A 15,368-nucleotide genomic window follows, 5' to 3' on the forward strand; every position below is an offset into this window, starting at 1 on the left:
TCTTTTGGTTTTAATATTCCAAAATTGGATGAATTAGGGCATTGCTTTTACTCTCAGCACCCTACGCTTACCTTACTAAGAACTAGGGAGTTTTACCTTCAACTCTTATTTTCCTAGTTTTGCTTAAAATGAAAGGTGAATGTGTGTATGTGTCTGTGTGTGTATGATCTTTTATGTATAATTAAATTTATTACCTCTCAAGTAATTTACTTTGAAAAGAGAGTCCTATCTCTTGAAAATCAGTGTCTTCTTGCTTTATTGATTTTTCTTTAGAGGGGTAGGGACATAAAAGGCTACCAGGAAAAAAATGTCACAGTGGAATCAACCCTGCATTTAGTCTTGGGCACACAAAAGAATCCACAGGTCTAGACAGCATAACGTGGTGGATAAGAGAAGGAACTCTGGGACCAGGTGAGCTGGGTGTGAATCCCAGTTCTTTCACACTCTAGTTGTGTGATGTTGACCACGTTATTTAACCTCTGTATGTCTTAGTTTCTTCATCTGCAAAATGGAGGTAGTAGAAGCACATGCTCATAAGGTTATTGTGAGGTTTAAATGTAGTCATTATAAATAAATAATTTGAACACTTCCTAGCACAAAATAAGAAGTGTGTGTGTGTAGCAGTTATTTTCAGTCATTTTCTGCAGTCACAAGTGAAAGTAAGTTAAATGATGACTCAGTCAACCAGTGTTCAAATTAACTGAAGCTACCAAAGAACACGGACCTCAGTACCATGTTAGCTGCTTTTCAAGAGAGTCTACTCAAGTGCTTCCCTGGGCCTCATTATTGAACTACTACCAACATATTCAAAAATAGGGAGAGGACTAGAAACCAAATCCTTCCAACATTTGCATCTCTAGATGTAGAGCTAAGAATTCTGAAATAAACAAATAGAGTGAATTTGGAAATGATGCATCAACTGCTTCCTCCTGTGACACGAATACTGGGAGTTATCAAGAATCTGCCCATCAAATGCTAGGGAGATGTTTTCCTCCAAACACCAAAGAGAAGCAACAGCTCAGGATGATTAAACTCTGCGATCCTGCAGAAAGTGAATTGTCGCCATTTCTCATCACCTTAACTTTAGCAGTTTTACTTGCTGAATACCTCACTGGTATCATTGCAAATGGGTTCATCACGGCTATACATGCAGCTGAATGGGTTCAAAATAAGTCAGTTTCCACAAGTGGCAGGATCCTGGTTTTCCTGAGTGTATCCAGAATAGCTCTCCAGAGCCTCATGATGTTAGAAATTACCATCAGCTCAACCTCCCTAAGTTTTTATTCTGAAGACGCTGTATATTATGCATTCAAAATAAGTTTTATATTCTTAAATTTTTGTAGCCTGTGGTTTGCTGCCTGGCTCAGTTTCTTCTACTTTGTGAAGATTGCCAATTTCTCCTACCCCCTTTTCCTCAAGCTGAGGTGGAGAATTTCTGGATTGATACCCTGGCTTCTATGGCTGTCTGTGTTTATTTCCTTCAGACACAGCATGTTCTGCATCAACATCTGCACTGGGTATTGTGACAATTCTTTCCCTATCCACTCTTCCAACTCCACTGAGAAAACATACTTCTCTGAGATCAGTGTGGTCAGTCTGGCTTTTTTCTTTAACCTGGGGATTGTGATTCCTCTGATCATGTTCATCCTGGCAGCCATTCTGCTGATCCTCTCTCTCAAGAGACACACCCTATACATGGGAAGCAATGCCACAGGGTCCAAGGACCCTAGCATGGAGGCTCACATTGGGGCCATCAAAGCTACCAGCTACTTTCTCATTCTCTACATTTTCAATGCAGTTGCTCTGTTTATCTACCTGTCCAACATGTTTGACATCAACAGTCTGTGGAATACTTTGTGCCAGATCATCATGGCTGCCTACCCTGCCAGCCACTCAATTCTACTGATTAAGGATAACCCTGGGTTGAGAAGAGCCTGGAAGCAGCTTCAGCACCGACTTCATCTTTACCCAAAAGAGTGGACTCTGTGACTGGCACCCAAGAAGACCACAGGACCTGACCTAACCGGCTCTGCCATTCCCTCACCTAGACCTCTCTTTTCTCTCTTCTTTTCTTCTCCAACCCTCATCTGACCCTTTCCCCCTGATGTGGCTTTTTATATAGGAGATTGATCATTTCTCTTTTGCTTCATGGGTACAATCTTAGTGGTGCTGTCATATTCTTTACCTGAGCCCTCTACCTCCCCTTGCTCTCTTTAAAGCAGTGATTCTACGCACTGGGCTACACATTAGAATCTCTAGGGTTGATTTTTGAAAATATCAATGTTCAAACCCAATCTCAGATCTATTAAGTCAGAATTTCTAGTGTTAGAACTTACACAATTTTCTAAGCTCTCCAGGTGATTCTGCTGTGTAGCAGGGTTGTATAACCACCAAAATAAAAGAATGTTCTGAAACTTGAGTTCCTGAAAACTCTGTTTCTCCCTCCACATGCCTTTTAAACACATTTAGATTACTTGGGAAGGTTTCTGAGCAGAAGTTTGAAATGCATTTTGTCTCCATCTTTCAAAGATATAACCAAAATAATGTGGAACTATTTATCAAAATTAATAATGCATAAAACACCTTTCATTCTAAAAATTACTAAGAATTTTTTCTAAGCATGGTTTTGTATAAATAAGCAAAAATATGTGCAAGAGCCTCTTCACAGCTGCACTATTCATGAATGAGGGGAATTGAATGTCTGAAATGAATATTATGTTAACCTCTTTTAAATGAGATAGACGCATGTTTCCTGAGATGAAAAGATTTCCAATACATCGTGCAAAAAGCAAGGAGATATTTTATGATTCCATCTGTATTTCTTTTTTTCATAATACTTATATATTTGTATGCATATATATGTACATACAAAGTTTCTGGACAAATATACCAAAAATAATTCACAGAGGTCTTCTGAGTGGTGTCACTGGGTATCTGGGAAATAAATGAAATATTTACAATTTATTTTATGCCTTGATGCATTGTTTGAACTACTTAGAACATGTATTCACTAATTTCAAAATTTTGAAAGATTTATATTGATTTCTATTAGAAAGTGAATCGCTAAGTAAAAAATATTTGAGAGAAAGGATTGTGCACATTGTTTTGTTGATTGACCCTCTCACTATCGATTTTTATTAAAAATCCAAACAAATCACAAATTAAGCATTAAGTGAATCACTCTCCTATCACTACCTCTTATTTTTCCATTTTATTTGCTCAAGGGCTGCCATAGAAACATCACAGGCTTTCAATTCATTGACACTTCTATATTCTCTATCCCTCTATCAGGCCTCTCCTCTCTTCCTTTCGTATTCAGTTTGGATTACTGGTCAATCATTATACTCACCCTTCAAAAACAGCTTCAGTATTCACAGATGAAATGAGCTGTATCTGTGATTTGCTTTGAATTAATCCAACAGAGGGCAAAGGAGTGGAGAATGGGGTGGTTTGGGTTATTCTTATGCTATTTTTTTTTAAAACAAGGCTTCAGGCACGTGGAGTTCTTTCTACTATTCTATTTCAGAGTATGTTTGAAAATTTCCCTAATATAGCTTTTATATAAATAAATCATACAATACTCTAATTTCCTGACCCTTCTAAATGTGAAATAACCCCACATTTAAATGACTATTTAACATTCTGTGTTTGCTTCTAAGCAGCTGAGTGTTACTTGAGAGTATTTCATAACTGGATGAGCTCATGTTCCTACAAATTCATGCTCCTCAGCCTCAAATGAGTAACTTCATTGAGCATTTCCATTCCATATTTCCCTAGAGAAGTCATTCATTAAAGTCCCCACAGTGACTATCTCACATCTTTTCCTCAGTCTCCAAACCTTCAATCTCTCTTCTCTCTGACCCATTTCAGCCCTTAAAATCTTTGACAGGCAACATTAGGACAATCCTCTTTTTCCCATTAGTAAATATACTAATCCACCAATTTCTGCCTATATACCCAATATTCAACAGAAAAAGTTCCAGTCAATGAAAAAAAAATCATTAGACATGTTTCAACTATGTTCTACTCCCTCTATGTTTTTTCTTCCTCCAGGTTTCATTTTTCTATGTGTTTTAGTTTGTTTTCTCTCATGATTGAGTCTTTCCTTAAATATCTGATGATCCTTGAATGTCAGTACTAAAAAGTCGATTGCCAAATTTTAAAAATTCATTTTTAAATATCTTTTAGAATATAAAAACTATATTGAATCATCTATGTGAGAGGTAGCTCAAAAGTAGAACATACAAACTCATTAAATAGTGCCACATTATTTCCACTGGTGAGCCAGAATGTTAGGAACAATCATGGATGTGTCTTCTGTCTTACTTACTTCATGTAACTCATCAGTAAGCCCTTGTTTCTGTCCTGTGACGTGTATAAGTGGAGGATCATTCAATTATTAGTTGAACAAGTATTGGCTGAACACCAACTATATGGCATATTCTATTCCAGGTGCTACGTATACAATGAACAGGGCTCTTGTCATCACAGATCTTCCACTCTAGTGGGAAAGCACAGGTAATAAAACCTCGAATGAATAGCACATCATAGTGGTGGTAGATCAGCCCAGTCAGGAAGGGCCCAGATGAGTAAATAAGATATAAAGAGGTAATTGTTAAAAATATAAATCTAGGCCAGGCACCATGGCTCACACCTGTAATCCCAGCACTTTGGGAGGCCGAGGGGGGTAGGTCATGAGGTCAGGGGTTCGAGACCAGCCTGGCCAACATGGTGAAACCCTGTCTCTACTAAAAATACAAAAATTAGCCGAGCGTGGTGGTGGACGCCTGTAATTCCAGCTACTCAGGAGGCTGAGGCAGGAGAATCCCTTGAAACCAGAAGGCAGAGGTTGCAGTGAGCTGAGCCGAGATCACAACACTGCACTCCAGCCTAGGCAAAAGAGCAAAACTCCATCTCAGGGGAAAAAAATATATATATATATAAATCTAGATAGGGGAAATAAGTTCTAGAGTTCCACAGCACTGTAGGTTAACTTATAGTTAACAATAATTTATTGTGTATTTTCAAATTGCTAGAAGAGAGGATTTTGAATGTTTGCAACACAAGAAATGTTTGAAGTGATAGATATGCAGATTACTCTTATTTGATCATCCCACATGGTACACATGTACCCAAATATCACTGGGTCCTATAAATATGTACAATTATTGCATGTTAACTAAAAATAAAACAAAATTATAAAAATAAAAAATTATAAATATAAACCAAGCATTTAGGATAATTACAAAATAAATCTAAGGAAATCAGAACATATTAAAGATTGATTTGATAAATAAAATATAAAAATGTTAAAATGGATACAAAAACTGGTTCATTGAAAACAGTCAGTAAAATTGGCATCATTAGCTTATATAATCAAGAAAGAAAAAAGGCATAAATACATAAAATAAGACATGAAAGAAAAATAACTACAAATCAGAAAAATTGCAGTACTTTTAAGAAACTATTTTGTTTAAGTCTATGCTAGAGTTTGAAAACGTAGATAAGATAGATGTTCCTAGAAAAATATAATTTACTAAAATTGACTTCAAGAAAATCTCAGCAGAATAATCATCACAGTTGAGCTACAGAAAGTGGCGAAGAGCCACTCCTCAAATAATACTGGCACCAGGTGATCACAAGGGAATTCTATCAACTTCTTAAAAGCAGATAACATGAAGTCTATGTAAATTGTTTCACAGCATGAAAGTTAAAGGAAGCTTCCAAATTTGTTTTGTGAAATAAATATAATTTAGATATCAAAACCTAACAAAAATTGTCTCCCAGAAAACTACAAATAAACCTCACTTATCAGTGTTTATACAAAAATACTAAATAAAATGTAGTATTAAATTTAAATCCAGAATACAGGTTTATTCCATAAAAGTAAAATGGTTTAATATTAGAAAACATATCAATATAATTAACCATATAAATAATATCAAAGAGAAGAATCATATAATAATTTTCATAAGTGCTGAAAAATAAAATTCAACAACCATTCCTAATTATTTTTTAAAATCTTAAAATAAAAATAAGTTATTTCCTAACATGATAAAATATATCTATCTCTTAATAGCTAGCATTTTTTTTTTTTTTTGAGACGGAGCCTCACTCTATTGTCCTGGCTGGAGTGCAATGGCACAATATTGGCTCACTGCAAACCTCCACCTCGCAGGTTCAAGCAATTCTCCTGCCTCAGCCTCCCAAGTAGCTGGGATTACAGACATGCACCACCATGTCCGGCTAATTTAACAGCTAGCATTGTTCTTAATGAGAAAACATTATTATTTCCATTAAATTCAGGTAAAAAGATGACTATGTTTACCCTTACCCTATTAACTGATGTTATCCCTACATAGTATTCAGTACAACTAGAAGAAGTGAAATTAATTTAAAGAATTTTTAAAAAGTGGAAGTTTCCTGGTGTAAGTATCATTATCTGCAGATGGTTGTATAAATAAAAAACTCAAGAGAAGGAATTAAAATATTATTTTAAATAATAAAAGCATGAAGCATGGAAGGAAAAAAATAAACAGCAACAAAAGATAAGATACTAGAGCAATAAAGTTAACAAAAAAATGAGCACGACTGAAATTTTCCCTGGCTCCTTCATAGGCCTCGCAAAGGGAGTGGCTTGTTTATTCAGCCTGCAGCTCTCAGCCCCATGCAGGTGCGTGGGAGCAGGGACTGGGAGGAGTTCTTCTGGATGCTGACAGGAGCAGAACTCCTTGCGGCCCCGCGGCAGCATCTCGGGGGGTACCCGTGACCCCTGGAGCCCCAGAGGGCATGTGTTACAGTGCTCTTTAGCTTTGCCATCCATGTACGGCTTTAGTGTTTAACAGCTCAGTGTGATAGCCCTCTGTATCTCGAGCTCTTGTTGGGCATCCAGGAAGCATCAGGTCGCAGGAAAAAATTGAGCATGGTAAATGCAGGGGATTTTATTGCTGATAAAATTTGCTCTCAGTGGGATGACGGGCTTGGAAGTGGATGGAGCGGGAAGGTGGTCTTCCCCTGGAGTTAGGCCATCTCCAGGCAAACTCCTCTCCAAGGTCCTGCCATCAAGCTGACCCTCTTAAGTCAAGCTGCTTCTTGCCAGTGTCAAGTTGCTGCTTCTCTTCTCTCCTCTGACGCTCTGCTGCTAGTGGAGCCTGGGGTTTTTATGGGCACAGGATGGCGGGGGTGGGGGTGGAGCGGGCCAGGGTAATTTGGAAAAGACAACATTTCAGCGGGAAAACGGAAATGCATGTTCTCACTTTGGGCTTCAGGTCCCGGCTTGAGGGTGGGGCTTCAAGAAGGACCCCACCCTTTTCTACCTAGTATTTTGCTGCATCCTGTCCATATCACAATCTATATGAAGACTACTTTTAAATGCTTCAGATATACGCACAGAAGACTTGAACAGGAGAAAGGCTACCATGCTATTGAGTGGAAAGTGTCAGTGTCATTAGATATAACATTTCCCTAAATGTATCTACATTTAGTGTAATTTGAAACAAATGCCAAAAATTTTTTAGACAGTAATAAACATAATCTGGAAAAAAATGAAGCAAGAATGGCCAAAACATTCTGAAAATGAAAAAGTAATGAGGGAGGACTAACCCCATGAAATAACACACATGTTACAAAGCTAACAAACACAAAGTAGTGTGACAGTGGGAATCAATACTCAATAAAACAGAGTAGACATCCAGAAAAATGAGAATATAGTATATGATAAAAGTGGCATTGCAAATTAGTAAAGAAATAATGGATTATTCAATAAATTATGTTAGAACAACTAGCTAGCCAAGTGGAAAAAATTTTGGATGTCTCTCTCACATCTTATACTAGGCCAAATAAATCAAATAATTTATGTTTTTTAAAAAAGGAACTATTAAATATTAGAAGAAATTTTGGAGACTTCAAAGATAATTTTAGAGTTGAGAAGACCCTTCTAACCATGATAACTGAAAAACAAATATAAAATGATTTATTTAATCTGGTTACATAAAGTAAAAAGATACTACATGGCAAAAACTACCTAAGCAAAGTCAAAGACAAGAAACTGGGAAATAATATTTGCCACTCACATTCCAAATAAAGATTAATTTTCTGAATATATTAGGAGCTCATACAAATCAATAAGAACAATTACTGAATTTAAAAATTGGCAAAGGATATGAACTGATAGTTACAGAAAATGAAATAAAGGTGGCTCTTAAGAAATTGAAAGCTTATAAAATGTGAAAAGATATTTAAAAATAAAAATTAATTATCATCCATTATCCTTCAACCCAGAGACAACTTTTAAAGCATGTGTGTGTGTGTGCGCATATGTGTGTAGTTTAACAAAACTAGGTTCATACTAAACATAAAATTTTTGTAACCTTTTGTTTTTATATAACATTTAGAAGATTTTTCTAATTTATTAAGTTGCTTTCAGAAATGTGTTTTAAAAATTTAAAGGATGCTCAGCATGACTTACTACAAGAGAAATAGAAATAAGAACTACTCTGAGATGTACTTTTTCACCTATCAGATTAACAAAGATCAGAAAGTTTGATAACACACTGTGCTGATGATCATAGGGACCAGGTGAGCTCATAAATGATGGAAGTGTTAATTGCTACTGCCTTAAGTACAGTTTAGTAGTATCTATGAAAATTATGATGGTACGTAACTTTCACTCAAGAATTTTACATGAGTGAAACAAGAATATGTATACTTGAACACACAAAATAACATATGTACAGGTCACATGTTACAGCATTGTTTATAATAGAAAAAATAGGAAAATCAAAGGATATCATCAATACAAATTAATAGCAATACAAAGGTTCAATGTAAGAAGCTATAGAAAGAAAATATTAAAAGAGGCACAAGAAAAAGAAAGAAAGAGAAGGGAACCAAATGTACTTATTTGTTTGGAATGGCTTCCAAATGTGCTATTAGGCACAAAAAAAGTGTTAAAAAAAAAAAAAAAGCAATGCATTTAGTATACTATCACTTGCATTCAATATTGTTAAAAATAATTAAATACATGTGTGCTTGCATATACATTAATTTTCTCTGGAAGAATACAATAAGAAATTAATAATATTGTTTTCTTAAAATAGAGGTAGAGAATGGGAATTTTTTTTTTTTCTAAGACAGAGTCTTGGTCTGTTGCCCAGGCTGGAGTGCAGTGGCGTGATCTCAGCTCACTGTAACCTCCGCCTCCTGGGTTCCAGCAATTCTCCTGCCTCAGCCTCCTGAGTAGCTGGGACTACAGGCGCCCACCACCATGGCTGGCTAATTTTTATATTTTTAGTAGAGATGGGGTTTCACCATGTTGGCCAAGCTGGTCTCGAACTCCTGACCCCGTGATCTGCCCACCTCAGCCTCCCAAAGTGCTGGGATTACAGGTGTGAACCACCGCACCTGGCCCAGAAATATTTATATGTTATTTTCTTCCACAGTTGTAAATTATGTGACTGGGAGACAAGAAGCAGGAAGAAGACTTTATACATTTTGTATCTTCTGAATTTTCAGTGGTATTACCATATAATCTATTCAAGAAATGAATAAATAGAAAATATGAGCTGTTTTGTGGTGTGTGCTTGTATTAGTCTGTTCTCACACTGCTGACAAAGACATACCCAAGACTGGGTAATTTGTAAAGGAAAGAGGTTTAATTGACTCACAGTTCCATATGGCTGTGAGGCCTCACAATCATGGTGGAAGAGCAAGGGACATTTTACATGGCGGCAGGCAAGAGAAGCTTGTGCAGGGGATATCCCTTTTATAAAACTATCAGATCTTGTGAGACTTATTCACTATCACAAGAACAGCACGGGAAAGACCTGTCCCCATGATTCAACTACCTCCCACTGGGTCCCTCCCACGACACATGGGAATTGTGGGAGCTACAATTCCAGATGAGATTTGGGTGGAGACACAGCCAAACCATATCAGTGCTACTAAATCTTGAGAATTTACTCATGCTTATTATAATGCTAACAACATCCACTGCCATCCTCTGTGTTTCCAGAACTTTGTTTTGTTTCAGCCAGAAACATTTTTTTCATATCTGGTCAAGAATTAGTGATTCTCAGGCAGCCAGCAGTACTCTCAATGTGTGCTAACTTGAAATAAGGGAGGACATATTTCTGTGTCCCAATAAATTTAAGAAATGCTCTTTTGAGCCCCAGTAAACAGATTTCTATATAATAAACAAAATGTTGCTAATTCACCATCAGCATTGGAATGATAAACCCTAGCAAGCTACCTCTTTCATTTCTATTATACGTGTGATAACATAAAATCTCCCCTATCACTGGCCATTTAGCAGAAAGAATTTCTTCTACTTGGCATTAGACCAAGAGTAACAACCTACAGTTGGGTTGAAAAGGCCAGATAGAGGTACCTGTAAAAAGACTAAAGACAAACTGAAAAGAAAATGCTGAGAAAACAGTAATTAAGAAAGTGCTTTGAGAAGAAAATTTGGTTGAATCTTAGAGAAAACTGAATTAACAACAAAAGTAGCAGCAACAACAACCAAATAACCACAGAGTGGAAAGTGTCTACAAGCAAGGAATGATAAGACTAGTTAAATTCAAGTTAAAGTTCTAAGTCTCTGCCATCTACTCTGTTTATTCTTGAGCAAAAAAACTAACCTATGCAAATCTTAATTCTCTCATCTATTAAATGAGGAAGATAATAATGCTAATCTCACAGGAGAGTCCTGAACAATAAATAAAATAATATATGTATAGCAAACGGCCGATACAAGGTGGCCATACCTGTTATTGAAAGCAGCTGTATAGGGGTAACAACTAATGTTGAATCACCAGTCTCCGGAACTTGACCTACGAAAAATTTTCTAAACAAAACGTATTTTACCCTCCATTTCCCTCTGCAAAGTATTAGGTGGAACTCTTCTGAAATAGAGGCACTATTTCTTTTTTCTCTTCAGGAAATTGTAGTGAATCTTCTTAAGAGTCTCATTGTCTGAACTTTGGTGTCTATGGACTTCTAGGAGGAGATAAATAAAGGCAAAAGAACAAAAGGCAAGAACAATCCTGAAACTCTCAAGTCAAGAAATGGATGCTACAGATCATTTTAATCTGTTCTGGGTAGGTTCTGGGCATCAGGCTTCTGACCTGGAGTGGAAAGGGCCCCAGAAGGTAGACATTCCTAAAAGGAAAAAGGTGAATGGAACTGCCCCCATTTGTAGACTAATCTCTAAGACAGTCTGTAAACATGGACACCTGTTGGGGGTTCCCCTGGACCAATGACTTATCTGTGTTAGCCATTGTTCCTCAGATCCACCATCCTTAAAAGCTAACAACAAGTAATATGACATTTTGTTGACACCCTTTCACAGCCTTCCGGGAAGAAACATGTCTGTTCCAGGTGTGTTAGACAAACAACATTATTACCTTTCATTTGATCCCTAGTGAGGATTTTGTTGTTGTTTAAAAAAATAAAGTATTTGGTATGCAAAATGATGGCATGCTTCCTTGTACCTTAACAAATGGATTTTGAATAATATAATGGATGCAGAGGAAAGGGGTAAGTGTACTTTGTAAATGCTTTTTCCTATCTCATCATTCTCCAGGATTGAAAACATTAAGTCAACAACTATCAAAACATTGCCATGGACAGCTGGAAGTAAAGCATTAAAGCCATTGAAAACCACCTGGGAGAAAATATTTATGAGAAATGATGCGATTCCTTAGCAAGCAGCTCCCAACCATCTTAGTAACAGGTAATTTGGTAAAAACATGTCACATGTCACAATTGTTTGCTACTACTTTCTGGTAATGTTGAGAGGTTTTATTTTCCTGTGAAATAGCCTGATTAGTAGAAAGTTAAACTCGTCATAACTCAAATTCTCATGTATGGCCTTTTTTAAAAAATAGATTGGGAAGACTTACAAAAACATAATAATATTACTCATTTTTAAATCTTCTCCCCCAAAAAATACAGAAGCAAAATTGGTTGTTTCAAAATGATGAAACTTTCAAAATTATTATTATCAAAGTAATACTGGTTTCTGGGGGAAAAAAATTAAACGCTAAGAAGGTGTTTTGTGAAAAGCAGCAGTCTCCTGTCTCACCCCAATTAACATTTCCAAAAGCAACATTTCTATCAATTTCTTGCTTTAGTTTTTATGGTGGTTACTCTCACAACTCCAAATACATACACATATACATGTACGTATATTTTTTATCCATTTGTAAATAATATTCATTGACACATTGCTATAAAAAGTGGGAATTTCTTTTTCTGACTGGGTGCTGTGGCTCACGCCTGTAATCTCAACATTTTGGGAGGCTGAGGCAGGAGGATTCCTTGAGGCCAGGAGTTTAATACCAGCCTGGGCAACATAGTGAGACCCCATCTCTAGATTTTTTTTTTTTAAGTGAGAATTTAAATGTCATTTACATTACTCTCAAACTATTCACCCTTGTCCTCTTCTAAAATTTTGAGTTGTATTACTATTTTCAGTTCTTGTTTTCATTGCCTTTAAATTGTTAAGTGATAATTTTTAGTTTCCATTTCTTATTCAAATATTTATACTCAATGCCCATAAAATGCACTTTATAAAAAGAGTACATTAGCTCTCCATCCTTCCTTCAACACTTTCCCTTTTCCACCTTATAACTTCTGAAAGCAATATGTTCCTTCTGCATTGTCATATGCTTTTCTATAACTATAGTTCAGTCTTCTATGCTTTATTTATAAGTTGATTTAAATATGGAAAACCAATAAATAGCATTTCTAATATTGTGGCTAAACACTGCTCAACTCAAGACAGAAAACTGCTTCCCATTAAGGTCAATGACACAATCCATAGACCCAAATCAAGGGAGAATATTTCCACAATAGAAGTCAAATGTGTTTTGTAGTTTTCTGTGTACAATTCCTTCAACTTCTTTTATAAGTTTATTCCTAAGTATTTCATTATTTTCGATGTTATAATTTTTATCATTTTTTAAACTTTCATTATCAGATAGGTCATTTTTGGTGCAAATAAACAGTACTGATTTTGTATATTGGCTTTGTATCCTGCAACTGTACTGAATTTGCTTATTCGTTCTAACAGATTTTTGTAGTCTTTAGACTTTTCTACATATAGGATTATATCATCTGCACACAGATAGTTTTATTTCCTCCTTTCCAAATTGGATGCCCTTTATTTCTTTCTCCTGCCTAATTGCTCTGGGAAGGACTTCTAATACTATGTTGAATAGCGGAGGCAAGAGTGGGCAACCTTGTCTTGATCTTGACAGAGGAAAGCTGTCAGCTTTGAGCTATGAGCTTGTCATGTGATATATGGCATTTTATTATGTTGGGGCACATTCTTTTTATACATAATTTGTTGAAAGTTTTCATCATGAAAGGGTGTTGAATTTTGTTAAATGTTTTTCTGCATTGACTATGATAATGACATAATTTTTATTCTACATTCTGTTAATGTAATGTATACATTTATTGATTTGCGTAAGTTGAGCTATCCTTGCATCCCAGCAATAAATCCCAGTTGATCGTGGTGTTTTCAATGTGCTCCTGAGTTCGTTTTGTAGTATTTTGTTCTGGATTTTTGTATGTATGTTCATCAGGGATATTGGCCTGTAGTTTTCTTTTCGTATGGTGTCTTTGTCTGGTTTTAATATCAGGATACAGCTGACCTCATAAAATTAGTTTAGTACTGTTTCCTCTTCTATTTTTTAGAAGAGTTTTTAAAGGATTTTGTTTATCTTGTCAGGTTTATCTTTTCAAAAAACAAACTCTTAATTTCATTGATTAAGTTGTTTTAAAATATTTTCTATTTCATTTATTCCTTCTCTAATCTTATTATTTCTCTCCTTTTGTTAACTTTAGTAAAGACTTAGTTTAGGGCTTAGTTTGTTCTTCTTTTTCTAGTTCCTTGAAGGGTAAATTTAAGTTTTTAATTTGAGATCTTTTTTGAAATGTAGATGTTTATCACTGCAAAATTCTCTCTTGCTGCTTTTACTGCATCCCATAAGTTTTAGTATGCTGTCTTTCCCTTTTCATTTGTCTCGAAATAGTTTTATAAATTTTCCTTTCGATTTATTCTTTGAAACATTGATGAAAGAAATTGAAAAATCACAAATAAATGAAAAGACATTTCTTCATGTTCATGCACTGGAATAATTAATATTGTCAAAATGTCCATAATATCCAAAGTGATCTACAGATTCAATGCAACCCCATCAAAATTGCAATGGCATTCTTATAGAAATAGAAAAAAATCTAAAATTTATGTGGAACCATAAGATGCCCCAGTAGCCAAAGCAATCTTGAGCAAGAAGAAAAAAACAAACAAACAGAAGAAATCACACTCCCTGATTTCAAAATACATTGAAAAGTTATAGAAATTAAAACAATATGGCAGTAGCATAAAAACATACATATCAACCAGTGGAACAGAATAAAGTTCCCAGAAATTAATACACACATTTACAGTAAACTAATTTTTGACAAGAAGGGCAAGAATATACAATCAGGAAAGGATAGTACCTCCTTCAATAAATGGTGTCAGAAAATTAGATACCCACATACAGTAAATAAAATTGGACCTTTATCATACACCATACAAAAAAAACAACTTAAAATCGGTTAAAGATGTAAATGTAAGACCTGAAACAATAAAACTCAAAAAAAAAGGGGGGCAAACCTCCTTGACATTAGCCTTAACAATGATTTTTTGGATATGACACCAAAAGCACAGGCAACAAAAGAAAAATAGAGAAATGACATTATATCAAATTAAAAACTGCCCAGAAAAGAAAACAATCAGCAAAGTAAAAAGGCAACCTACTGAACAGGTGAAAAATTTGCAAAAGATATATTTGATAAAAGGCTAATATCCAAAACATAAGGAAGTTCTACAATTCAATAGCAAAATAATAGCCTGATTCAAAAATGGGCAAAATATTTGAATATACATTTCTTAAAAAAAAATCCAAATAGCCAAAAGGCATATGAAAAGACGCTCAACATCACTAATCATCAGGAAAATGTAAATAGCAATGATATATCACGTAAGAATAGCTGTTACCAAAAAAGAAAAAGTAGCAAATGTTGGTAGGATGTGGAGAAAATGAAACTCTTGTAGACTGTTGGTGGGAATGCAAGTTGCTACAGGCACTGTATGGAAAAAAAGTATAGTTGGTGGAAATGTAAATTGGTATGGACACTATGGAAAAAGATCCTCAAAAAATTAAAAATAGAACTACGGTATGATCCAGCAATCCCACTTCTTGATATATATCCAAAAGAAATGAAATCACTATCTCTACGAAGTATCTGCACTCTCACGTTCATTGCAGGATTATCCATAACGCCAATATATGAAAACAACCTAAGTGTCCACT

The 15,368-nt window shown here is 35.5% G+C and overlaps 1 protein-coding gene across 1 annotated transcript; it reads left to right on the top strand.

Moving 5' to 3' along the window:
• The first annotated feature begins 972 nt into the window (after window positions 1-972).
• TAS2R39 (taste 2 receptor member 39) lies at window positions 973-1,989 on the top strand. Its single transcript, XM_025380997.1, has one exon. The coding sequence runs from the start codon at window positions 973-975 to the stop codon at window positions 1,987-1,989; it is 1,017 nt and encodes a 338-aa protein (XP_025236782.1).
• Window positions 1,990-15,368: the final 13,379 nt, after the last annotated feature.

The sequence above is a fragment of the Theropithecus gelada genome, chromosome 3 (assembly GCF_003255815.1).
Source record: "Theropithecus gelada isolate Dixy chromosome 3, Tgel_1.0, whole genome shotgun sequence".
Taxonomy (NCBI): Eukaryota; Metazoa; Chordata; class Mammalia; order Primates; family Cercopithecidae; genus Theropithecus; species Theropithecus gelada.

Excerpts from the sequence above, each read along its gene's own strand:
- TAS2R39 (XM_025380997.1), top strand. The coding sequence starts at position 973 with ATGCTAGGGAGATGTTTTCCTCCAAACACCAAAGAGAAGCAACAGCTC.